Consider the following 27,657-nt stretch of genomic DNA (forward strand, 5'->3'; position numbering starts at 1 on the left):
TCCCTTTCAGTTAACATGTTATTTCTCTTTTGTCTCAGTTTAAAACAAAAGTGGCAACAATTTGTGGTAAAGTGGCTCCCTGGAGTCTTTGCTAGTTGCCTCACAGTCTCAAATTGTCCTTTGTACACTAACTAGATATGCTAGTTTTAGTTTATTATTGAGCTTTTAAAAGTGCTGGTACATGAATTTTGTTACCTTCAAACAGAGCTAGGCTAGGCTGTTTCCAGTTTTTCTGCCAAACCAGCTGGCTGCTGGGTTGCGGTGACCAGATGTCCCGATATCAAGCTGGGCGTGCCGAGTCCCGACAGATTTGTAAAACACTAAATTACCACAATGATATAAAAAATAGATGTCATTACATTTTCTGCAGCTTTCAAATAAAAACATCCTAATAAAACTGAGATCCACATCACTGGATCTGAGCATTTTAGTATGAAATTATATCAATAAGATAAGATAAGACTTTACACCTTTTCCCATAGGATGGAATATTGATAAATAGTTACTCCTACAGGACACAAGGGGGAGCTGTGTCCTCAAAAATGCAAAACACCTGAACCAAAACTTCTACCTGCACTGTGAAATGAACTCGTGCAACGTTTCTCGGATCGAGGAAATGACCAGTGTTGCCAACTCCTCAGTAAGGAAAGTAGCTGTTGGCTGTCCAAATCTCAGCCCAGAAGCCCACGCCACTGCTGGACAATCTTGTCTATCTCTGCAGCAGAGTAGCCAAGGAGCTTGGCTAGTTTTTTCTCTTTCTCCCAGGCTCTTATTGTGCTCTAGAGTTTCCTCTACATTGAAAACTGACATGTACTGCAATGCTTCAGTGTTGTCCTGCAGTCTCACCCTCAGCTCATCAGAGAGGGAGATGATGAAGGCTACACACCGCTTTCTCACACTGTTCTTCTCTTCAGGCTCAAGGTGGAGCTCAGCTGCCTTTGACTCAAGAAGGTAACCAATGTACGGTTTGGGACTTTTGGGACAACATTTGAGGATCACTGTAGATGGACTAGGGGGCAGCATGGTGGTGCTGTGGTTAACACTGTTGCCTCACAGCGAGAAGATTCCAGGTTCAAATCCCAGTTTGAACCTGGAATCTTTCTGTGTGGAGTTTTGCATGCTAGCGTGGGTTCTCTCTCTCTCTCCGGGTACTCCGGCTTCCTCCCACAATCCAAAAGACATGCGAGCTGGGTTAATTGATAACTCTAAATTGCCCGTAAGTGTGAGTGTGAGAGTAAGTGTTTGTCTGTCTCTGTATGTGGCCCTGTGATTGGCTGGCGACCAGTTCAGCTGGGACTGGCTCCAGCTCCCCCACCACCCTGATGGATAAGAAGTATAGATAATGGATGGATGGATGTACATGGAATATAAAACCTCAGCCATGTAGCAGTGTTCACTGGACTTGGTGAATGTGAAACACACTTTAAGCACCTCCCACTGGTCCAAAATGTGTGAAACCGCTGGTTCAATGGAGAGCCACCGTGTGGCACACACCTTGGTTATCTGGAAGGGTTTCTCCCCACAGTTGATGCTCTCATATATGGCTTTGTAGGCCTCCCTGCGCTTTGGAGACACTGAAAAGCAGTTCTAAGTCTCCCGTACCAAGTGCTCCACACTACGGGGGGTGGTGTCATTGGAAGCATGACTTACAGCGAGCTGCAGAGAGTGACACACACAGCGAGTAAGAACCAGATCTTTGAGGCCACACTCCTCCTTCAGCACTTTATGGAGCCCATTGTTAGTCCCTGTCATGACAGAGGCATCGTCGGTCCCTGTCCCCAGGAGTTTGTCTTTTGTAAGACAACACTTCTCCAGGAAAGCCACAACAGCTCGGGCTATAGATCTGACATCTCCTCCCTCCAACTCAACAAGCCCCAGAAATGTTGAGACAATTTTGTGTCTGGTGTCACTAAAGTACCTCATCACCCCCCCAGGTACTTAGAAACACCTCCATCTGTGGACTCATGGAGGAGGAGGAGGAGGAGGCTGAAACGCTGCTCACCCACATCTGCCACCAACGTTTAGAGAAAGTCTGGTGCTAGAACACCATGAATCATTTCCGTGCACTTTGTCCTGTGCATTTAGAAGTGAGGAGCAGCAGTGTGGCCACATGGGCGGCTGTGGATCAGTGGTAGAGTGGGTCGTCCCTCAATCAGAAGGTTGGCGGTTTGATCCCCAGCTCCTATGGGTCAACATGACAGCATGGAACATTGTACCTTTGAGACTGCTTTTACCATAAATATGGTAACATATAATTTTTCAGAAAGTTGTGTGATAATATGCAGGTAGAAGTTTGAGTTCAGGTGTTTTGCATTTGTGTCCTGTAGGAGTAACTTTATCAAAGTTCCTCCACTCGTTTTCTCTTTTTCACTGTTTTTTCTTTTCATTTATTATATCTTCATATATTTTTACTTTTCATGAGTCATTAAACGATATGTGTTAGCACTGTTCATTTGGGATTTGTGAAGTGTGTGGACCTGCCCGTTGTGCTCTTTTCTGTCCAGGAAGCCACATATAGATAGAGGCCAGATATGGATGATGCTCACTTATTGAGGTTGAGGTTTCGCCAAGCAGGAAATTGTTGTATCTTCAGTGTACATTATCCAACCTGCTCCAAACTTGTCATTAATAAAACTCCTGGCCTGTATTATTATTAGAATTATTAGTAGTGGTATTGTTATTATTATTATTATTATTAGTATCATTATAAGACTCTGGACTCACCTGGTGCAGGAATTTACCTCTGTGTAATAATTTTTTAATACATCTTTTTTATTCATACTTTTATATATTTATATTTTACTTTGTGTATGAAGTTTATTCTTATTCTTTTGGAGCTGTGTGTAACAAAAAGCAATTTCCCTTTGGGGATTATTAAAGTAATTCTGATTCTGAAGACACCTACATGCCAGTTAGTGACCACAGTCACTGCGCCACCTAGTGGCAACAGGAAGTAAGACTTTTGTGCCAATCATCATTTGATTTGCATGAAATTTTCACGGTGTAGTCAACACTTCATATGCTGAAATATAGGAGATGATTAGTGGCTGTTCTCTAGCGCCACCTAGGGGACACACGAAGTGACTCCTTGATGCACTGTCCGAAATACATGAAAACTCTGAGCTTGGCATGGAAGGGTCGGCGTCCGGCTACAGGATGAAGCCGCCGTCCAACCCGACGTGCACGAAGGTGCGAGGGCCCTCCAACGCTGCTTGCAGCTTTAATTATTTCTATAATTATTCAGGTGATAACCATTGTTACTGTTTATGAAGGCTACTGTTCATGTTGTTAGATGTTTGATAAAAAACAAACAAAAAAAAACTACACCGTACACACTTAACAGTTCACTGATGACAATAACTAATTTTTTTTAAGGCCAATGTTTAAATCATACATCATCCGCCTCTACGAGAAACATGTTTGCTGTGATAATTTATCATAAGAAATTAGCCATTCAGTGAAATTATACATGTTAAACCACAGGCCATGGAGCCATGTTCTTAAGGAAGCTTATTTGAAGAACACACAGTGCAGCAGAAGCACAGAGTTGGAGTTGGATTTTGCGAACCCTTCAAAGACCATTTGAAGGAACGAGCATATCTCTTACACTGAACAGAACACATAACTTTTGGCAGAGGGTGACCTTCCTAAATATACTTCATATCTGTTCTAGCCCATTTAAAACTCAACTTATTTACGTCAGGATGCTATTGATTTACATTTGTTGATAAGGTGTGTAATAGTCGGTGTACACGGCAGTGATAATGTAATCATTCATCCTCCGTATCAATCCCCCTCAGTCCTGGTCATAATCACACTTGCATTTAGAAGCCCTTATCAGAGCGGAGAAGCTGGTGGAGCTGTGAAATGTGGCTGTGTGGGTGCTGGGCGGAAGTCACCTCATTTTTTAAAAATGTTTTATACCACTGTTTAACTAGTTCATCATCACCATCCTGCTTAACATAGAGTGATATGACAATACATATTATATGATGTACAGCATGTGACCCTCTATTTATTCTGTATTTCTATTGCTATGTTATAAAGAAAAGAACAGCATTACTTCTTCTGCTTCACTATGTCGATGAATTATCATGTTCAGACCAGAATAGACCATCGACTGTTGTGTAAGATCCTCTTTTTGGACTGTTTTAATATCGATAGCAGAGGTCCATTCCATCCTGTGAGTTCAGACGAGCACACAGTGTGACTGTATTTTCATTGTGGTTACTTTGTCTCAGGGATGGTAGAACCATTAGAATGTGTCATTTTCTCGTAGATGTTCTAACCTGAAGCCAAACGCTGGCTTTTATCCAGTTTGGCCATGTTTTATGCTGTTTAACAACTTATTTGGTTAGCCTATTGAACTTGGTATAAGTTGTGCGGCTGATGTGGTTCCCCTTTGGAGTTGGTGTACATGGAGACCTCCTCAAGTGTCCCCATGTTATAGTTGTGTTCAAAATCAGGTTCAGTCAAGGAACGTTTTCTGGTGTCTACCATATTGTCCTGGCCCTGATCTGTGCCTCATTGGATAGAATCCTCCAGCCACACAAAGTATACAGGCAAGTACTGCTTCTTATTTTGCTGCAGCATTTCTAAATTAATAGAAGACTTTTTTCCACCTGGTGGCCACTACAAATATGCATTCAGTACTCTACTTCCAAACCACTTATACCCTTTGGCAGGTAATAAAGAGTACCCAAGTAGCGATTCAAACATTTTAAAAAACCCATTCATGCTTTCTTCTATTAACATCCTAAACATTACGAACATGCTATGAGCCATAGAGCCAGAATTCCATGTCACATGTTTATTAACTCAGTGTGTAAAATGTAGAATGGCATTCATTTCTTTAAGGGGACAATAAAGTTTATCGTATAATAACTATTAAACAAAGGGCTTTACTTATCAGCAGTTGCTCGCACAGCTTCCTCATCTTTATGAGGATTTCCAGACATGACGGATCTTTTCCTCAATTATCTGCCCTTGCGCTCCTGATGGCTTGTAAAGTACACCCAGTTTTAAAACCTGCAAAAATAAAAACCTCATGAAGAAAGATATATGCAGCCACACTGTGGTTTGAATTAACATCACAGGAGACTTCAGTAGCCTCTATAGTGATCATCTCATAGCCGCCGAAGCTTAAAATTTCCCCCAGCTGTCATTTCGGCTGCAATTTGATCACCTGCTCTCTTGTTCTCTTGTTCACACAGCCTCACCTGAAACCAAACCCCTGCAGCAATAAACCATAAGACCTTCGTATTATTACAATAATAACAGCAATTAAAACACAATGTATAAATAAATAAAACCAACTGGAGACGAACCACAAAGTTAGCTACAAAATCTAAAACTGACGAGCGTAAAACATTGAACTGATCAAGTCATTTACATCATGATAACGTAAATGACAAAAGATAATGTGATGATATCGTCACGCAAAGAAAACAGAGGAGAAATAATCAACAGATTTCTCAGCCAGGGTTCGAGAGTGACTGGTACGTTTTGGGGAAGGAGCTGCCTCTTGAAGTGTCAATATCAAACATGACCATTCTGTCATCAGAGACAAAAACTTTCAAGCAAACCCAGAGTAAAAACTAAATCAAGAGTGTGGCCTTGATCACGTGTAGGATGTGTTTGAGGTTAAAAGATTCACAACTACCTAAAAGTTCAAAAACGAAACTGCTAGCGGGGTCGTCCACGTGAATATGAAAATTTCCAACCAATAAGATTATGCCTTAACTAAGAGCAACAGAGGACATAAAACCAGAGACATGAACTAATAAGCTACAACTAGGTTTTGGGGGACGATAAATAGCTACAGCATGCTTTGTGGCTGTTGTGACCCACAATTCTCTGCACAGCAGAAGATGTGTGACATCAGCTTAGCCACCAAAACTAAACAGACAGATAGTAGCGCAATACGGGTGTCCGTTTTGCATGACTGCGACTGATGTATGAGCAGAGGGTTAAAGGTGTGACACGTCTTAGCATAGCCAGGACTTCACTTTTTCACTATCCCAGGTGTACAAACTACCTTGGTGTGAAATGCAGATGTCTCTGAGAGCTGATTGTTCTGTACTCCTGTTATCCAGTTAGTTTCAAAGGGAGATTGCATTGTTGACATAGCATGAAGGGGTAGGGTCTCTTCCCTGCAGCAGTTGGGAATGAAAGAAGGAAGGAACGAAATCTTTCAGGAAATCAGAGTAGCACTTGGTGCTGATCCAGCGATTCCTGGCAGCTCAACTGTTCTGGTCGGACTGCGTGTTTACAGCTGATGGAAAGCTGTAGTTATGTAAGATCAGGATTGCCAGAGGGGCTGCAGGCCTCAGAAATATGCTGTTGACTACCCTGCACATATTTCATCCAGAGAGTTAATCATCAACTTGAAATATTGTGAATTTAACACTGACACACACACACACATAGAGAGAGAAAAGATGGGTAAGGTATGTTCTTGGAGGGGAACCTACACCTAATGAGGTATTACTGTTTGCCCGTTGTGAAACAAACACCGCAGTCCTTTACTGATTAACATAAGGTGCAGAGATCCAGGGAAATAACACATTGGAATTCAACGGTGGATCTGAGCAATCAGAGTGTCAATTTGTGCCTGGCCTGGGTGCAAATAGACAAATAATGGTTGTCTGATTATGTCCGACGTAGTGATGATAAAATTCCATAAATAGAGACAGATGTGGTGGCTAAATGGTTTGGATACAGGACTTTCACATCCTACCTAGAAATCTATTTTGTTCTTTATAGAAATTTAAATTTTCCTCTATTGAGTTTTCAGCTGCAGTTTGGTTAGATTTAGGCACCAAAATTACTTGGTTAGGTTTAGGAAAAGATCATAGTGTGGGTTTAAATAATATGCTAAATACAAGTGTAAAAGGTACATTCAACACAAAACATGCTCTTTCATACATACGCCTGGGTGTAGGTAGTCACATTGGATAGTCCAACACCCCCCCCCCCCCCTCCAGCAAGCAGATACACTGTAAAGAAAGAAGAGTGTAGTGACCCGTTTTCGCCAATCGATCAGGGGCACCTGGTAGCTGATGGTGAGGATGTTTCAACGCGTGTAAATGACATGTCCACTCCGCTGCTTAATCCACAATATGGTGCTGTTTATGTTCTTTGGTTCCAGTTTCCAATAGCAGATTATCAATTCTGAATTAAACAAACAAACCTGACACACCACGCCACGTCACGGTCTAAAACTGTTTGCCTCTCTTCATCAGCCACACCTGGGTGCATCACCTGGCTGATTATCTGCCCTCTCACAAGCAGGGATGCCCCAAGTGGTGGGAAGCTCACAGCAAAAATAAACAAAGGAATTTAGGCTTTGTGTTTGAGTCTGGATGCTTTTTTTTTTTTTTTTTTTATTTACACTCACGGCCGGTTCATTTGACATAAAGACAGCAGTTGCGAAACTATTTCTCTTGAATTGTGACCTTTGCTGCAACTGTGCCTTGTTGCCTCCTTTTGCAATGACAGGAGTATCTTGGATATCACCAAAAGTTGGATCAGAAACAATCTTGACTTGGTACTCAATGAAATTGACAATGTCCTTAAAGCCAGCCCGGCGACCATGGATTTCAAAAATGTCACATGCTTTCGCCCTCCATTTCTCTTGTTTTTGTATTATCATTTTCATGTTGGCAGGCATATTGAGTTCATCCAAATATCACAGCTCCTGCATAGCGTTGCAGCATTCAGCCAAGCACAACGCATAGGCTTGCAGGCCTTTTTTATCCTCTGCCTTAACAGTGGGCCATTCAGTTAACTTGTTCACATAGGCAGCTGTGATTTTTAATTCATTTCCAAAATGTTTGGTAAGAAGATCTTTGGCAGCATCATAAGCTCTGTCTGATGGTAAATGTTGGCAACTGCGAACCAGCTCTCTAGGCGAAGTGAATTGTTCCAAATAGTACAAGCAGTCTCCTTTTTGCTCGGTTTCCACACATTGCTCAAAGGCACTCATGAAAGCCCTAAATTGCAAAGGATCTCCATTAAAAGTAGACACGTAGTTCTGTTACTTCATTTTGTTTGTGTAACAAACGGTAGAGAGCTTCATTGCCTTGAAAAGGTGTTGCTTGAGCACTGAGATTTACATTTGTGTGATGTGCTTGTGTGTTGACAGATGCTTCCTGCTTGGGAGCAACTTCCAGCTTTGCCTTTGGGACGAAAAGCTTTAAATGAGGCTTGAGCCTCAAATAAGATGCCATTCCATCTGAACGTTCACTGTGTTTACTTGCCACACTGCTCTGTGGTGAGGAACTTAACACTGCCAATTTTGCAGCAGATGCTGCCAGTTGTGTTTCAATTTCCAATTGTTCCTGTTTCTTCCTTATTTGCTCTGCTTGTTCCTCCAAAGCATGCTTTTTCTCAAGTGCAGCAGCACGCTCCATGAGCGCAGCCTGTTCTGCCTCCGCTTGACGCCGGGCAGATGATGTGGTAGACCTGTTGGACTTTGAGACATAACTCTTTGAACATCTGGAAGTGTTGGATTTTACACTGGAAATGCTGTCCTGAGGCTCCACATTAATTCCCTCAGTCCAAGGCTCCACATTTGTATGAAGAGTTTGGGAATCCACTTCATTCCTTTCTGCCTGAGGCCCTCTGTCCAACTCATCACCCTCAGCAACTTCTATTGTCAACCAACCATTAGTTTACCAGTGTGATGAACTCATTGACAGATAGCATTTTTGCTTTAAACCATGTTTCATTCTTTTCAAACTCATCTGGTGGCAAAAACTTCAATAAAGATTGATGGTTTGCAGCAGCTTCATCACACAGCTTAGTATATTTCGCAAATGTACTTTTCACCTCTTTTACAAAGCTTTTATCACCCATCAAATTAACAATCATGTTTTTAAGAATGACTGCATTTTTTAATTTACTCTCTCTCTTTTTGCAGCTTTTCAACCTTTGCCATTATGGCCTTTTCTGTCAATTTAACAGAGCGCTTTTTCACAGAGAGATCCCCCCCCACACACACACTTGCTCCTAGATCAACTTGTTTTTCTGTCTCTTTTAAGAGTTCAGTCTCAATCTCGTTTTCTTTAATGTTCATGATTATGCAAATAATCAGTCTTTGTCATATGCATATGCGCACAGTCGCGTAAAGATGTGTGCACACGTTCACCAGTAACGTTACCCTCTCAATGGCCATGTAGTGTGGAGCTACACATACCTCAGTGTTGGCAGGCATACAGGTGCGCTGTGCTGACGTCCTGGTTCCTCCTGACTGACTGCAGCTCCAGTAGCTCCGGAACCAAACAAAGAAGAAAGCCGCTCGACCTGCAACAGCATCCAGCGCTGTCCTCAATGAAGCAGGTTTAGACTTATTGTAGTGACCCCTTTTCGCCAATCGATCAGGGGCACCTGGTAGCTGATGGCGAGGATGTTTGGACATGTCCACTCCGCTGCTTAATCCACAATATGGTGCTGTTTATTGTTTATGTTCTTCGGTTCCAGTTTCCAATAGCAGATTATCAATTCTGAATTAAACAAACAAACCTGACACACCACACCACGTCACGGTCTAAAACTGTTTGCCTCTCTTCATCAGCCACACCTGGGTGCATCACCTGGCTGATTATCTGCCCTCTCACAAGCAGGGATGCCCCAAGTGGTGGGAAGCTCACAGCAGAAATAAACAAAGGAATTTAGGCTTTGTGTTTGAGTCTGGATGCTTTTTTTTTTATTTACACTCACGGCCGGTTCATTTGACATAAAGACAGCAGTTGCGAAACTATTTCTCTTGAATTGTGACCTTTGCTGCAACTGTGCCTTGTTGCCTCCTTTTGCAATGACAGGAGTATCTTGGATATCACCAAAAGTTGGATCAGAAACAATCTTGACTTGGTACTCAGTGAAATTGACGATGTCCTTAAAGCCAGCCCGGCAACCATGGATTTCAAAAACGTCACATGCTTTCGCCCTCCATTTCTCTCTAAGCTTATAAGGACGTTTTTGTATTATCATTTTCATGTTGGCAGGCACATTGAGTTCACAGCAAAAATAAACAAAGGACTCTAATGCAATACAACTTAAACACACGCACAGAAATGGCTCTTACAAAGAGCAACTGACATAAGTAAAGTAAGAGCTTTTAAATACTTGATTTCAACTGCATGTTCGCCTGGGCAGGATGGGTACCCTGCAAGTCCAGTGGTCCTATTGAGCAAAAGAATCATCAGGCAATGTGGAAACAGCACGTTGACCTACAGTATTCATCGGACAGCTACAATTACTGGTTTAACTTGTAGTTTAAGAATTTACACAAAAACATCGCAAGCTTACAAAATACAATGCATTTTGGTTCTGTGATGTGTCAGATGTCTGCGTCCTACTAGCAGTTCCACCAAAGACACATTCCCCATCTAACAATCCTCGCGTGGTTTCATTTAAATGACCATTTGCGGCTAAAAAAAAAAAAAGTCCAAACTATCCAATATGGCAAAAACTTGGCTTTCCTCTTCCTTTAATCATCTCGGAGCCCTTACGATTTCTCATGACCTGACCTCCAGGTGGAGGCAACAGTAAACGGTAAAATGCTTTGTTGCATCTAATAATGTCATATTCTAATATATCAGTCACAGGGGACATTTGACTACAGAACCAGCACTTCTACTTTTAGATAGATAGATACTTAAATAATCCTTAACAGGAAATTACAATAGCACGGCAGCTTTCCAAGCAGACATACATCAACAGTGCAAGCAAATAATACAAAACAGTCAAAAAACCACACAGTTAAAATACAATAAATAAATAAATAAATAAAAAGAGGTTCAGACTTCCTGTGTCTCTCCGAATTACACCTTGGTGTAATCAGTCTCTGACTGAAGGCACTGCTATTGATCACCCTCAGGGCGTGAAGTGGGTGTGCAGTGTTTTGGTGCTTCAACTTAGCCAAAAACCCTTTTGCACTAATACTGAAGAGGACAGAGGATTTTGAGTGCAGGACTTCTTCGTTGTTTTTGGTGTACGAGTACTTCTTCCACCAATGCAATTTTCTACTTGAACCTTGAGATTCTGCTGCTCCTGAACAAAAAGTCTAATGAGAAATGAACACATACCTTTATGTATGTCCTCGCCTAATTATGAGAGGGAGACCTTTTATTCTAATGATCAACAATAGCTTCTAATTTCTATCTGGCATAAATAAAAAACAAAAAACATAATTCAGTGAAATGACTGCTATAATTGATGAATTGATCCTTATATGGATGGGTGGATGGAGGACTGGAGGCGCCCCCTGCTCTACTCTGCTCTGCTCTGCCCCCCTCTCCTCCCCCATCCTTCCAGCCTCCTCTCCAGAAGGACGGACCGCCCCCCCGCGGACGCGCAGCGGCACCGGCGGCGCCGCGGACGCAGACTCGGACCCAGCTGCGTCCCCTCCGAGATCTGCCCTGCAGAGCAGAGCATGACGTGTGTGGGACATTTCTGTGGCGGAGAGCAGACCTGTTTCCAACATGAATGAGATCAAGGTTACCGTGCTGGGCAGCGACGGTGTCGGGAAGTCAGGTAGGAGCGCTGTGGAACATGTTGCTGGAGGTCGGAGATAAACAGGTTGTTCCCTCTGATCCGCCTCATCTGTCTGTCTGTTTATCTGCCTGCCTATCTGTCTGTCTGTCTGTCTGTCTGCAGCTCTGATCGTCCGCTTCCTGACCAGGCGCTTTATTGGCGAGTACGCATCCTCTGCAGGTAATTATCAAGCTTCTGAAAGAAAAAAAAAACAGTGTAATCAGAAATATGTCCAGCAGCCTGTGTGTCTGTAGCCCTACATGGTGGTGGACCACGCTGCAAAAGTGCCCTCTCAAATTTAAGGCCATCTTTTAAAAATAAGCAAATTTGAGTGAATTTGACTTGAAGGGATGTCCTTTAATAAATCAGGCTCTCTGATTCTAATTATAGCACATAAAAATGTGAAATAAGATTAAAAAAGACTCATTTCAAGCACTCTGTTGGATTTGGATGTTTAAAACACACGGTCCTGTTATCTAGTCAAAAATCAGAACCTGTTCACATGAATTAACCCTTTCATGCATGAATTATGAATTTTCTTTTTTACTAAGTGTTTTTATTCATCTTTAGGCATGAAAAACAAGATTTGAACTTCTTTTTTTTTCAACCCAAATTTTCTAAAGATATATTTACATGTCCAGTAGTTGAAATATAGCTAGTGATGCATGATGTACACTTCAGTGGACATGTGAATATTGTAATTTCCTCTCAATATAAAATCAATACTTGGAAAGTTTAGCAATTGCATGACTCCTTAGATGTTACTTGATGTCCCATATTTTTCTTACCTGCAAGGGTTTCTTTTCATAGAAGGTTTGAACAGAAAAAAAAGAGCAACTTGGTGTTTCTGGCTGTCTGTCAGCCATCTTGGTTTCACTCTTTTTTTTTTTTCCACTTGCAATGGCTTCCCACTGGGCAGCAGTGTGTGAGATGATGCAGTAGCATCCACTGTAGTCGCTGATGTGCAACTATGCCATCAAAACTCATGCACATACAAGAAAACAGCTTTTGAATAGCTGCACGCTGTAGTGACCTCTACGCATGAAAGGATTAATTTGAATGAAGTCAAGGGCTCTTCCTTAAAAAGCAGTGATTTTTCAGCCTTATTGAAGATCAGCAGCATTATGTCGACTTTGGGATCTCCTCTAAACTTTCAAATCAAGCTCAGTGGGTTTTAACACAGCGTGAGCTTCTACCTCCTAATTCACCTTGTGGGTCAGTGGGCTGAGAATGTGTCCCTGTCTGAAGAAGATAATGATGATGATGATGTTCAAGAGAGGAAGAGGTTGCACATCAGTCCTGTACTCTTCCACGTACTGATTTATAGATGGTACACATCCTGTTCCGGCCTCACTAGTCTATCCCATATTTCCATTTCCATACATACCGCACTGTATGTGGCTTTTTGATAATAATAAATAGGACAAGGTGTTTCATTTCAAATCTGTACCAAATTAAGTAAGGTATCAGTAGAAGCCATCACTTTGGCGTCACTGCTGAAACTCAGGTTTTCACATTTTGGACTCTTCTGAACTGACACTCCAGCCTATCATTAGCAAAAGCCACACATTCTTATTGTAATATTCTGTAACGTTTCCCCTTCCTATCTTATCGTATGCACATGTTCCACTGTGCGTCTGTTTATATCCCTTGCCTATAAAAAGCCACTATTTGGATTAGGTCTGTTTTTGGTTGGCCAGGGATCTGGTTTCTGTCCACTGTTTGTCTAGTTGCAGTACTTTCTATCCAGCGCCCTCTTATCTCAGTTTCTCTGTATGTGCTCTCTCCCATGAAGCCAACTGCCAAGTATTGCCTGCGAGTGGTGCAGCGATTGTTAAAATGTTGCCGCGACTCAACAATGAGAGCACGGGCGAAACATTTGACCCATTCAGTGTTATCTTTGAAGCTCGTTTGCCAGGATGTGGTCTGAAGAGCCATGCTGTAATGATTCTATTTGGCAGCTTCTTTGAAAGGCTACCTGACCTGCAAGGGGAATGACTCACATGTAGCCTCTGATGGTAGCTCAACAGGCCATTGTTTCCCCCATGAGTAATCTAGTTTCATCTGAGTTTATTCACTTGAACCATTGTCAGAGTGAGGCAAATGCACCACGTGAGGTGTTCCAGGGAGAGTTTGATGCTCATGTATTAATGACAGACGCGGGTTACATGATCTTCATATGTGGACAAGTGAAAGTTGTCTCGTCGTGATTATTCTTTTTTCTCTCCCTTTCTTGCTGCCGTCCTCCCTCTCTCTTCCACAGAGTGCGTGTACAGAAAGCGTCTGTCTGTGGACGGGAGGCAGGTTAATCTCGAGCTCTATGACTCATGCTCTCAGGTGAGTGTGCAGACGGAGGTGGGAAGAACAACGGCGACAGTTATCGTCGCATCTTCTCACCAAAAATCCCTGCCTGATCTGATTTGCCAAGCAGCCGTCTGGTCTCATCCTCGTTCTGTTTTGTGTCGTGAAAGCCCATTTCCCACACGGCAACATGATCAGGGTTTACAGTTTTGCATCATATTGAGGAAAGAACCGTAGCTGAACCCAGCACATGGTGTCCTGTTACCTCGTGTGATGTCAGGCAATTGGAAAGGCGAACGCAAATATTTAATTGTGTCATGTTACGTCTTGTTGTGATGTGACAAGCTGCTACAGTGATGACATACAGTACTGGCACATATCGTATTTTCCGCACTATAAGGCGCACTTAAAAGCCTTTAATTTTCTCAAAAAACGACAGTGCGCCTTATATATGGATCAATTGGTTAATTGGTTGATCCATACTGGTTGTACAAGGCCCCAAAATGGCACCTTCCAAGAGACACGCAGAGTTCAAGCTCAAGGCTATCGGTCACGCAGTAGAATAGTAGCGAGAGAATTCAATATTAATGAATCAATGGTACGGAAGTGGAGGAAGCAAGAAGATGACCTGCGAGTTTCTTAGGGAACAAAGCGAGATGGCCACAGCTAGAGGACAAACTCGAACAGTGGGTTGTTGAACAGAGAGCAGCAAGTAGAAGCGTCTCTACAGTCACTATTCGAATGAAGGCAACAGCGCTAGCACGGGACATGAACATCGATGAATTTCGAGGCGGTCCTTCTTGGTGCTTTCGTTTCATGAAAAGACGTAATCTCTCCATCTGCACACGAACTACCGTCTCGCAGCAACTGCCAAAAGATTACCAAGAAAAGCTGGTCACTTTCCGCGCATACTGCAAAAAGAAGATCACTGAAAAGAAGATCCGGCCAGAGCACATCACCAACATGGACGAGGTTCCACTCACCTTTGATATTCCCGTGAACCGCACTGTGGAAAAAACGGGGACCAGTACGGTGTCTGTACGCACCACAGGGAATGAGAAGTCATCCTTCACTGTAGTTCTCACCTGCCAGGCTAATGGCCAGAAACTTCCACCCATGGTTATTTTCAAGAGGAAGACCTTGCCAAAAGAAAACTTTCCAGCCGGCGTCGTCATCAAAGCTAACCCGAAGGGATGTATGGATGAGGAAAAGATGAGTGAGTGGCTGAGAGAAATTTACGTTAGGAGACCGGATGGCTTTTTCCACACAGCTCCGTCCCTATTGGTCTACGACTCCATGCGCGCCCATATCACCGATGCTGTCAAAAAACAAGTGAAGCGAACTAATTCGGAGCTTGCCGTCATTCCGGGTGGATTAACTAAAGAACTCCAGCCGCTAGATATTGGTGTCAACAGGGCGTTCAAAGCTAGACTGCGAGCTGCGTGGGAGCAGTGGATGACAGAAGGCGAACACACGTTCACCAAGACGGGGAGACAGCGCCGGGCGACTTACGCCACTATCTGCCAATGGATCGTGGATGCCTGGGCTGATATATCAGTCTCAACTGTGGTCCGAGCTTTCACGAAGGCAGGAATAATCTCTGAACTGCCAGGCAACAGCAGCGACACTGACTCGGATAATGACGAGAGGGAGCCGGGCAGGTTGGATGCCGTACTCGCCCAACTGTTCAATTCGGACACTGAAGAAGAAGAATTCGAGGGATTCGTGGACGAGGAATGAACTGAAAAAGTGAGCTTTACGTGTTATACATAACTGAACAATGTTGAGTTATGCACTAACGTTTGATTTAGTGGTATCAGACTGTTTCTTTTACTACGTGTTTACTGAAACAGGGAAAAGTTCCCCTCCACGTTTGGGAGAAGAGCGAGCAAGGCTGGGAGATATTGTTAATATGCACATTAACGTTTGATCAACGTTACCATGGGAGTGAACGGAGTTGTCAGAACGCTTAATAAAGTTTGACTTTATCTGACTGTTTTGTTGACATTCCCTTTAGCACAGCTCTATCTAGTGGATGCACAACGCAACCCCAGTCAAACGTTTGACTGCAGTATCTTCTATTCTATGCGCCTTATAATCCGGTGCGCCCTATATATGAAAACAGTTCTAAAATAGGCCATTCATTGAAGGTGCGCCTTATAATCCGGTGCGCCTTATAGTGCGGAAAATACGGTAATAATGCTTATAAAGTTATTGAGGAATGTGCGCTGACTGGGATTTAAACCCTCATCATCCAAGCGGTAAACTGTTCTGTTCTGTACAGCTGCTACTTTATCCACGGCGCCAAGCTCGCCCACCCCATCTGTTACCACGAAGGCCGATCTCATGTCAACCTAAACCCTCTCATCCAACTGTAACCACCTACACAATCCCCGAGCAACCAATGACACCCATCCCATTGCTTCACCACCTATATACCTATCCAGAAAGCCTCAGCCCCTTTTACCACCTTATTCATCGGAAACTGCAGCGACCGGGACGCCATCACCCATTTTTCTGAATGGTGAACTCAGCCCTGACTATCCAGCTGCTGCTTTGTTCAGGTTTCTAACAATCAGCCAATCAGTGCAATGGGCTGGGTTAATGCTGTTGTCAAGTTGTTTTCAAGCTTTGTCAATTCACAGTCTTCTCCCGACATCGCGGTTTGCCGTTACTCCACCCAGACAAAGCCAGTATGGCTCCTTAATTACCAGGTCTTTCAATTCTATATTTGTTTAGTGGATTTACTTAATTCTCCCACTAGCCTGGTATTACCCAAGCTGCCACGACAGGCCTTCACGGTTCTTCGAAGCCATCTAAAAAACTAAAATCCAGTCAGAACTAGTTTCCAAGAAGCGTATGCCAAGACACTGAGATACTCCAAAGCCTTCTAGTCTTTACGACTGGGGGGGTTTGTGGTTTTGTGTGCAACACTATGATCTCCTGGAGAAAGAGAAGCGTCGTTCACTTATTGGGCTTTTGTTTTCAAGACTGTATTTATTAATACAGCTGCTGCACATCCATGAACCAAAACAGCCACACCACCGCACACCCCAAACCTACCGCTTTACACTTTGTTGTGCTTGCTCGAAATAGGATTCAGTGAGTGTAAAGCAAAAGCTGGTCAGTATCATCCATCTTATTTTGGAGAGCCGGTGAAGCGAAGGGCTGTCCTCAGCTGAACCACTGCCTCCAGCCCGAGTCCAGCCTCGGTGTCCATTAGTCTGAGTTAGAGCACGAGGACAGCGAGGCCATCCTAGAATCACCGCAGCACCACAAACTCTAAGCCTCTCTGCTAACGCTCACACACACACACACACACCTTCTTTAATGTATTCCACTCCTTCATTCACACTGACTACTTAATGTCTTTTGCATTGTATTGTACCCCCTAATCCCATTATAGTGCATCGTGAAAGCCATCAGTCAGACCCCATGTCCGCCACCTCGCTCACCAGGCTCATGCTATCACTTAATCTTTAATGAGATGAACAATTACTAGTTTTTTTCACAGTTTGCTCTTGGGTCAGTCATCTGGTCTGTTCTAATATTTTATTCATTATTTTATCACTTTCGTACTCACCATATCATTCAGTGAGCTTTGGTTCATGAAGGCATCTACATTTGATATGTTTCTCCAGTCTTTTATTTGGGTTTTCCCTTTAATTTGTCTCCCATCTGCATTCCAGTATGCAGTGTATTCAGGCACAGATCGTGACCCAGACCGGCTCGCAAATGCTTTATGTCTTTATATGTTATAACTGGTTGAATATGCACAAATTCTTTTGACCAAAAAATGTAGCATTTATATTTTTGTAATATCCTTAAACTGGAATTGTCCCTGTTTTTTCAGGCCTGTGAGGGTAAGTCTACTTTAAACGACCAGATCCACTGGGCTGATGGTTTCATTGTAGTCTATGATATCAGCGACCGCTCCTCCTTCCTCACTGCCAAAGCCATAGTGCACCTAATCAGAGATCTACACCTGGGATCTGCTAAAAGGTACAAATGAAGATCACTGTAACGTAATAACCAGTAAAATAGCCGTATTTCAGTCTACAAAGTAAGAGTAACTGCTCTGCCTCTTGACTCTACAGGGATGTAAACTCGCCGGTGTTCTTGGTGGGTAACAAACAGGACCTGTGCCACATGAGAGAGGTGCAGCGTGAAGAAGCTCAGAGTCTTGCTGCCGAGTTTCACTGCCAGTTCTACGAGCTATCGGCAGCTGAACACTCCCAGGAGGTGGCACTCATATTCTCCAAGGTGGTGCAAAATGCTGGCATGGGCGTCAAGGCCAGGGAGCGCAGGAGACGGCCCAGTGGCTCCAAGTCCATGGCCAAACTAATCAACAACGTCTTCGGCAAGAGGAGGAAGTCGGTGTGAAGTGTCAAATACGAGGACAGCTGTGAGTCAAGGCTGGAGCAACGGTGGTGGACTGAGACACACCCTCTGACTTGGCTTTATCTTTGATTGTGTTTGGTGTTGCTGTTGATTAGCAATAAACTGATGTCCGTCTGTACAGAGAGGTGTTAGTGTGATATAACAGCTGCACGCAGCGTGTATTAACTGAGCCTGCTTGCTGCTCTCTTACGCTATTTCGTGCTTTGGTTTCTTTAAAGTCATTGTAAACCTTTCATTAGAGACGCATCCTGATGGAAGTGTTCTTTAAGTTTGTGACATTTAAGATCAGACAAGCAAATGAAATGTGAACTGTACTACGTGATTTCAAGTGTGTACTTGTGACTCAGCCCTTTAAACGTGTGCTGTATCAGTGTGACCTACGTCACTGTCTATGATGAATGGATTTGTTTGGCGCCTTTCAAATCTTTTCGAACACTCAAAGTGCTTTTACACTATATTGACATTCATGCTCCAAAGCTTTGCTTGGGGACTAATATGTGTGCATGTGTGTGTAAGCATGCAGCACTTTTAGTTAAATAAATATTTGTATTCTTTGAATACGGTATAGACGTTTAAAAAGACTAGAAAAGTGGAGAATTATTTTACAATATATGTCTAGAGGGTCATGAGAGCAAACTATGGAGTAGATGTGATATATATCTCTACATATAGATGTATATATATATACATACAGTACTGTGCAAAAGCTTTAGGCAGGTGTGAAGAAGAGAGAAGGCAAACAGTCCTCCAGGGGATGTACTACACAGAAGCAGCCACTGTGGATCATAGAAAAGTAAAGACATGTGTGGAGGCTTCTCTATGTCAATTCATTCACCCGTCTTTACACTGCTAGTACTACGCAGCCACTTCTATAATTTCAAGATCATTTGTTGACATCGGAATGCAAAACATTTCTGGCCCGAGCAAGATTATTCCACACACCTTTCATTTAAAGTCTCAGTTCAGCCAAACAATAAAAATACCATATTTATGTTACTTTGGGCTTTATCTGTCCAGGTTTGGAGATATTAGTCTCGAGATAGTCTTGAGATATATTTAGTTTATGTTGCCCACAGCACTGAAATGTGACCTTTAAAATTCAACAGAAACCCTGCTTGTGACTCTGGATAATCACTTGAGCCACTTGGACTGAAGGAAGGTAGCCGTCCCTCCGTCCGTCTGACCATACGTTCATCTGCCCACTTCTCATGAAGACGATATCTCAGAAAAGAATTTATCAAAGTGCGGCCCAAACATTGACTTTGACTGAAAGATGACACCTGTTACCAAAGGAATTATCAATCTCTCCATCTCACTGTCCATACATCCGTCCATCCATCCGTCCATCCATCCGTCCATCCCCTCCAATTTCTTGAACATGCTATCTTAGCAACACCTTAAGGGAATTTTTTCTGTCTGTCTTGTGGGACCATCTGTCCCTCCATCCATCCATCTATACGTCTAACTGTCCTATTCCCCCCTGAACGTGATATCTCAGGAACACCTTTAGATAATTTCTTCACATTTGTCACAAACCTTTTTTCCATTTGGACTGAATGATGGAAACATCAGAGCAGTATATGAAGACAGCCCCACATACGGGGGCTGAATTAAGATTCATCCTACGGACTTATCTCTAGAGCAATGTAAAGTAGATTTAGTGTTTTCCGGGCTCAGTTGCATGAGAGGACATAAGCAGGCTGTTCACATGCATCTTTCCAGTCCTTTAGATTCGATCTATTTAGTTTTATTCCTCTGAACAACTGCTCCGTTTCAACTGCAGCACAGTATTTGGAAGCAGGAAAACCTACTTGTTGTTTCTGGTGTCAACATCAGTGACCAAAAAAAACAAACAAGACCTTTCTTTCCACGCTCACAGTTCTCCGCCGACATGCAACAATCATGCAGGCAGAAATCATCTGCGATTGTCTGTGAGTGGGGGAGGTCTGTGCATGCAGCAGAGCATAACCAAATCCTGGCTGGATCCAGGAGAAGGTCAGAGGGCTCTGCCTGCTTCAGAGGCCTGGAATCTTTTTGATGTAGCAAGCTGCATGACGGCTAACATACGGCCGCGGTTAGGGCTTGTTTAGGGTGCAGGAGAGCCCACCAGCTGACAGCCTCCAGCCGGATCCGTCTGCTGTGACAGTGGAGTTATCATCAGCACAGCGCATGGTGGCTCCTAATCCGTTCCATCCATTAGAAATCCCTCTCACATTACTCTAGAGATCAGCCTGGCTGACAGCTCAGTGAAAAACACCCTGAGCTCGTAGCACATTGCTTCATTGTTCTCTTCTGTAGATGGGTACATAATGTGAATCCTGCCATTTCACCAACGTGGAAACATCAGGGTCACACCTGAATGTGTGGTGTTAAAAGCATTTAACTGGATGAAATGGATTTCAAGAAGATACATCGACAAACTGCAACCACAGACTGAATCATATAAGTTGCCCCCTAATTTAAAAATATACATCAATACACACGTTGGTATTCATTTCCATTCATCAATACAAGCGAATCAGTAATGACAATATTGCTTGTGGCCATAGATCAGCACGGGCCGTGTTAGATCCTGTAATACTGCCCACTGGTTCAATCAGTTATGATCTCTTTTTAACTGTAGTACAAGCTGCCCTCACAGAGTGCATCGTTTCCATGCAGTATGCAGGCGAAGGGAACAGTAATTCTAACACTTAACACCACATTTTATTGGTCTCTTGTTGAGCAATGAAGCTTTAGTCTGTTTAACAGCCATTGTGTGGTTTATAATACTATTAGTACTACAACTACTAGTAATAGTAGTAATGACAATAGCTAGAATAATGATAGAGTGGAGTATTTATGCTGCATTAGACATACAAGTATTGGAACATACTAATTATTTTTCTGGCATATTAAATAGTATAGATGCATGAGCACTAGAACACACCCACTGTCTTCATTGTCAGTTTCTGCCCTTTTGGTTCCTCATTTTTATGCTACCAGAACCTGAATGCGTAAGTCTGTAAGGTATTTTCATATTAAAAGCTCAGAAGATCACCCTCTGCCTCCATCTGTGTTTGGGTTCTTCTCCTGTGTTCCTTGGTACCAAGTGTGACAGGATCCCTGTACATTCACTGGGCTCTCCAACCTGCTTTACCATTGAACACACTCTTAAGTTTCAGGCTCATTGAGGGCAAGAGAGCCTGCTACCTTAAGTCTGCATGTGTGAAAATCCTGTTAAGGTGGAACTTGCCTTGATGGGTGTGACAAGCACAGTGATTCACGGTTTCTCAGCCAGTATTGCGGTGTTCTTACTGGATCTTGGAACTTGGAACTGGAAAAAATGTTACCATTGTTGTAGTTGGTGCCACATGCCAACAGCAAGAACATGATGAAGATGATTTTTAAAAAAGATGCAGATTTACTTCCTGAAATCTGCCAACACCATGCAGTTTACAAGAAGTGAAAGCTTCAAGAGATTTGCGACTGAAGAACAGAACTGAAGAAACTGTTTTCGGTCTCTGACCTGTATGAGATCCTGTATGAGGTCCTGCTGTGGCTCAGGCCCCTGGATGCCGGATGACTTCATCTCCCTGAGCCCTCCGTTCCTGCAGCCACAGCTCAGCCCGATGGAGTCACATTTCACTTGGAGCTCCCAGGTTCTTGTAAGGAACTTTCCAGAAATGCCAATGATTTCACCCCTCATGTATTAGTCTCACGTGAGCACCTCGTCCCAGGCTAAAAATGAAGATTTTGTGCGGAGAGGTTATGTAATCATCGTGACACATTCCTGTACGGTGACATTTTTGTTAAAGACTTTGCGTTTTCACAAACAACGTCATGCATAGAGACCCTCCCAGGATTCAGCATTCCCTGAAAAGAGAAGGATGGGGCTGCAATATGCTTCACATTATTATTTGTTAGCAAGGTCAAGACTGGTCAGTCGGTCCAACCAGCTTCAAGAATTCAAAGATACTGACAACTACTTTACTCTGCCCTGAAATGGTATGCACTGTATATTCATGGTCCGCAGAGGATCATTCCCTAAAATGGTGGCTTAGTGTGTTTTCTATCCGTGCCATTGTCCGGTCTGGCCAAAATGTCAACTTTGCACATAAAACTGCTCATAACGTAATGGATTGCTCAGACATTAACGAGGTGATTAACCATTTTGATTGTAATGACCCACTGGTCATTCAGGCCTCATGTCATTCCTTAAAAATGATTTTGAAAATAAGTACAAATAAATGAAAACAATAAAAAATGATTCAAGAGACAAGAAAACTACTTAGCTAATGTAAAATAATATTTAAACTATTTACTAACCAACAAATAAGTTTAGACCGATACAGCCTAACAGGGTGAAAAGCTTCTAAAGGCTGCATTAGCGTTTGTGGTTCTTGAAATAGACCTATCCTGGAAACAGAAAATAGCTCTATAGCGGAGATTCTGAAACCAGTAAACCAGCGTGCTCATCACCGACAGTACATATATCCCAGTACTTTGTAAAGCCCACCTGACCCTCTGCCCAGCTGGCACATGGAGCCCAGGACTCCACACAGTCAACTCACTGAGATCAGCGATAAGTGCTCCATTCAGAGCCGTGCAGAGAGGCGCACTGCCAGCATTCCTGCGGTGCGCTCTTCCAGTGATAAAGAAACAGTCGGAGCTGAGCCCCGTTTGTCCTGTCTCACTGCTCTGCGTTACAGCGGGGAGACACCTGTGCAGGGCAGACATGTCAGGAATGTGCATCAGGAGACTGTAATGGAGAGAAAAGGAGTCAGACTTCAGATTGAGGTTATAATTGCAATAGCGATTCGGCCAATGGGATTTTTTTCTCAGCAGCATCATCGTAGCACCTGCAGCCACATCCAAAGGGCTGTAAAAGAACACAGTAGCTTAACATGCCCATAATATCCTCTGTGCACAAAAAGGAATGATCTGAATGTGAGAGCAAATAACGCTGAATAAAATAATGCACCATCACACACGGCATGCATAGTGACTGCTGCATTTGATACTGATGTAAAATCACATTTGAAAGAAACATTTTCTGCTTGATGGTCTTCAAGATGGAGAAGCAAGTTGGGAGCAACACTTTTGGTCAGAGGGACGGAGCAGTGGGACGGGCCTGCAAGCAGGTGTGGTGGCACAATCTTGTTCATAATGAAAATCAGATTTCAAGAAAATTTCTGGCTGTCTATCCTATCAGGTGCTGCTGGTTCAACCCGGTGAGGCTGTCACAGTGCTGCGCAGGCTGAATATTGAACAACCTGACAGGATTTACTTCAAAAGCATCTTCCACTCAAGGTCACTGTCTGAAACTACCATCTGTAACGTCTACGTACATCCATCCCAGCAGCCGCTGTGCAACTACACTGGCGTCCGTACAGGTGAGCCTTGGTTCTGCTACAAGCCAAAGACGTTGAGCTGTGATGCCAGGTTCCTCCACGCCAATGGAGGATTCCAACAAAACCTCATGGCCAACGAGGAGAAGCTCTTTCAAAGGTGAGGGAGCAGAAAGATTAGCAATGTGTGTGACTTAGTGTGTTGCCTAAGAATCTCATTGGTGGGAAATTTCAGAAGTTTGTGATTACGGGCTGCAGAGATGAAGCTTTGCCAATAGACAGCAACGCTTGGTCCACTTTTAGAGAATAATTATTTATTCACTCTTCAAGTTCTAGTACGAAGTAAAATAATTTTTAGTGTCTTGGAAATCTGTATGAAAACTGAGGCCGGTTGCCCCTCTGCCTCCATGGTCACTCTGCTTATGACAGGTGGTAAAGATTGAATCTCGAGATGTTCGTGTTTTAAAGATGATGCAAATTAAGCTAATCAGTCTGGATCAGACTAGTAGAAATTGAAAGCTCTCAAGGTTCTTAATTAATGTATAATTGTACATTTCGATGATCTATTCTAGTCAGAAACTTGAAGATGCACACTTGTTATGTTTTGCCACTCAGAGGCAGTACAACAAGCTATAAACATAACACTGACATATTATCAGCCAATTTAGTTGCTATGGCTAAAGAGGCCTGTTTATACATTCAGTAGACACAAAGCAATTTAGCAGTCATTTGAAGTTGCCTCATTAGCCAATTCTCACTCTCCTTTTAACCTTAGTTTGGTCTCCACCATCTCCTGAGGGAAATATCTGGTTTATATTCCTGCGAAATGCTCCACTATGTTCACAAGCTAGTGTCTAACTTTGTCTGTCTATTTAGTGATAGGTTAACCAGGGCTTTCTTTGATGAAAATAGCTGCCCGCTGTGGCTAAAAAAAATGTTTAGATGAGAGCAGTGAGACTCAACCGAAACAGTAAAGAACGAGTTGAAATACTATACAACACGAGAGCTGAGAGAAATGATGATTATCCCTAGGTTTATCACTGCAAGCAACACTTTGCACATTATACTTAGTCATTGGTCAAATTGTTTAGGTGAAAACTCATTTTCAAATTAGAGCTTTGAGTTATGTAAATGAACTTTCAAGTAGTTATTTCCCATTTCATTGCTTGATTTTTAACTTCGGCAAATAGTTTCACATTTTTGTCCTCCCTGTATTTTTGTTAATGTTTTAGTGTTCGTAGGAGATATTTTAGAATGTGTGCTTTTTCTTCAGAGGTGTCAATATGAAAGTCTCCATTCAGGCTTCAGGAACTGCCAGTGTCACTGTGTTGGCAAAAAAGGAAGGTAAAGCCACAACTTCCTATAATAAGAATTTGAATCATTGGCTAACAGTATGACAGTTAGATGCATCACACAGCGCTCATATGAACTGATTTTACTGTGCCACAACATAATTGTTCTTCATGTCAGCAGGCAACAGTGTCTCTAATAGTTATTGTTCCTCCAAAATGGGATGAATTGGCAATTAGCAAGCTACTCTTAGCCGAGGTAGCCAACAAAGTCAGGGACAGATCATCAAACTGTAATCTAAAAAGAAATAATGCAAGAAATGTATAAGGAGGAGTGTCTTTGCTTATATCACTAGAAGACACAGCTTACTAACCGCTTCACTGATTCTGAGCTAATGTATGCTGTTTTTGAAGTGAAGAACTACAGCATAGTAAAATCAGTATATCTGAGCAGTGTGTGATTCAAGCTGTTGTACAGTTGCTCAGTGAAATAGATCTTGAGAAACTGTCAGAGAGATGTGGGCATATTTGTGTGTAATTTGTATAAATCCGCCACTGGTAATAGTCCAACAAATGCACCATATACTTGCAAATGAGTAATGTTCAGATAATCTTTAAAAAAAAAAAAAAAACATCTATGTAGTTGCGACACATTTATAAATATGTCTTAATTGATTTGAGTGCCACACACAGTCATGTGTGTGTTTGACATTAAGATAAAACATAAAATCACCCCTTCCCTCAGGTCAACCACAGGTGCAGAACAGCAGTATGAATTCTGGTCCCTCTGGTTATTACTACCAGGGTCTGTGGCGAGCACTGGATGGCACCACAGTTCGCCAGTTCAACCCCGCTGCCATCAGTCAGTGTTTGAAAGGAAAGGCGGTCCACATGTTTGGAGACTCCACCATGAGGCAATGGTTTGAATACCTCAACGCAGTACTACCAGGTAGCTGATCCACAGAGATTTCTGTCAACAGTTTGATTTTGTTCACACTGTATCCTAATCTTGTTCCTCTGTAACACTTTAAGATCTGAAGAACTTTAACTTGCATGGTCCTGTGGGTGCTGGACCTTACCTGGCCTGTGACTACGCACGCAACATCTTGGTGACGTACCGCTGCCACGGCCCTCCTATCCGTTTTCGCACCCTCTCAACCAGCGAGCTACGTTACATTGCCAATGAACTTGATGAGTTAACCGGAGGCACCAACACCGTTGTAGCTCTTAGTATCTGGGCTCATTTCGGCACATTCCCCATGGAGGTCTACATCCGCAGGCTGCAGAGCATCCGCAGAGCAGTGGTGCGGCTACTGAACAGGGCTCCAGGCACGCTGGTCATCATCCGCACTGGAAACCCTAGAGCTTTGGATCTTTATATTGCACTAACCAACAGTGACTGGTACTCAATACAGTGTGACAGGTTGCTCAAAGCCATGTTCAAAGGTCTGAATGTTCGTTTAGTGGACGCCTGGGGGATGACTGTGGCCTACCGCCTACCACACGACATTCACCCACAACCTCCCATCATTAAGAATATGATTGATGTCATCTTGTCCTACACATGCCCTCAAAAGGGCAGCTAGAAGTGTGTTTGGTTGTGCAAGTACAGTGGGGAATTAGATTGAATGCAGGAAGTCACAAAGTGAAGTAGAATGAGATTAAGGGTTTAGAATAGTTGCCATGAAACGCCCAGCCAATAATACACTGTCCATGTCCAATATTATGGGGTTCTAATTACATTAGGCTGAGATTTGAAGACATCATCAGCTCATCAAGCAGCTAACTATGTCTATCTGTTGTCTGACTGTTGTGGTTTCTGGAAAATGTAAGGATACAAAGATACAATTATCTTCATGAGACAATTATCTTCATGAGAAGGGTTTCACATCAGTTAAAGAGAAACCATTGACACTTTTTAAACGTGAAAGGATGAGCTTGAACCTGAACCACTTATTTAGGGGGAATTTTACCAATAGACTGTACTTTAAAGGAATAATTAATTAATTAAACATTTTGGGAAATTCACTTAGTTGCTCTCTTCTTGCTCCTACTCTTAGCTTTTGTTGAGATTTAAAAGTTACAATGATTATAAATTGCCTTTTTATATTATGTAAATGTATTATTAATCAATAAGCAATAAAACTATGCTGAGATTAATTTACTCATGTACACACACACACACACACACACACACACACAGTTAGGGTGTAGACTCTAAGGAATCTGCTCTGAGGTAGAAATAAGATAAGTTGCTGACACAGGCTTACACTCAAATCACACAGAGAAATAACTCAAGGTTAAGTACTGAATAAGGGAATAGTGTTAGTTAGAGAGACATCCTGAAGTTGAAAAAAATAAATAGTTTTTACATTTTTTTTTTACATTTTTGTACAGATTGCATATAACATAAACCTTTGACCAGGACTAGGCTTGCTGTTTCCAGTCTTTATGCTAAATATCTAAGATTCTACACTGTTTCTAGCCAATTTGTGGCAAATTTGTGGCACTGTTGGCAAGATAATATGAAATGACTGTCTCAAAAACATTGCACAAATCTCAACAACAGATACAGACGAGTAAAACTCGTTTACATTCCTATACTGACAGTGTGAAAGGTGTGACAGTGCCCTACCACTCTCTCCAATGACTGCTGTGGGTACCAGATGCGTTCAGTCTGCCAGATGTGCTCAGGTTCTTTCTTGCATTTGCAATCATATTATGATTGGTTGTTTGTCAGAAAGTGTACAAATATTTCTTGCTTCTGTAATTCTGTGCTGTGCATGCATTTTTTTGCA

General features: G+C 42.6%; 3 protein-coding genes across 5 annotated transcripts in view; 2 read left to right on the forward strand and 1 right to left on the reverse strand.

Moving 5' to 3' along the window:
* The window catches only part of LOC139222265 (NXPE family member 3-like), a 33,871-nt gene extending 6,998 nt beyond the window's left edge, over positions 1-26,873 (forward strand). Inside the window, exons 2-5 of the mRNA XM_070854237.1 lie at positions 23,435-23,730; positions 24,844-24,914; positions 25,605-25,808; positions 25,892-26,873. Of these exons, the coding sequence (XP_070710338.1) occupies positions 23,435-23,730; positions 24,844-24,914; positions 25,605-25,808; positions 25,892-26,445 (1,125 nt within the window). The 3' untranslated portion in view covers positions 26,446-26,873. The remainder of the gene's footprint in view (positions 1-23,434; positions 23,731-24,843; positions 24,915-25,604; positions 25,809-25,891) is intronic.
* LOC139221955 (NXPE family member 3-like) overlaps positions 1-27,657 on the reverse strand; it is a 265,241-nt gene that overhangs the window by 138,243 nt on the left and 99,341 nt on the right. The gene's annotated exons all lie outside the window — the stretch shown is intronic.
* Positions 11,444-18,385, forward strand: LOC139221965 (ras-related and estrogen-regulated growth inhibitor-like protein). Of its 2 annotated transcripts, XM_070853915.1 has the most exons (5): positions 11,444-11,538; positions 11,662-11,718; positions 13,802-13,875; positions 17,693-17,841; positions 17,937-18,385. In XM_070853915.1, exons 1-5 carry the CDS (start codon positions 11,487-11,489, stop codon positions 18,220-18,222), a joined length of 618 nt encoding a protein of 205 aa, XP_070710016.1. In that variant the 5' UTR covers positions 11,444-11,486; the 3' UTR covers positions 18,223-18,385. The 2 variants fall into 2 exon arrangements, with proteins under 2 accessions (XP_070710016.1, XP_070710017.1); XM_070853916.1 differs by lacking the exon at positions 11,662-11,718 and having other exon boundaries at positions 11,447-11,538.

The sequence above is a fragment of the Pempheris klunzingeri genome, chromosome 22 (assembly GCF_042242105.1).
Source record: "Pempheris klunzingeri isolate RE-2024b chromosome 22, fPemKlu1.hap1, whole genome shotgun sequence".
Taxonomy (NCBI): Eukaryota; Metazoa; Chordata; class Actinopteri; order Acropomatiformes; family Pempheridae; genus Pempheris; species Pempheris klunzingeri.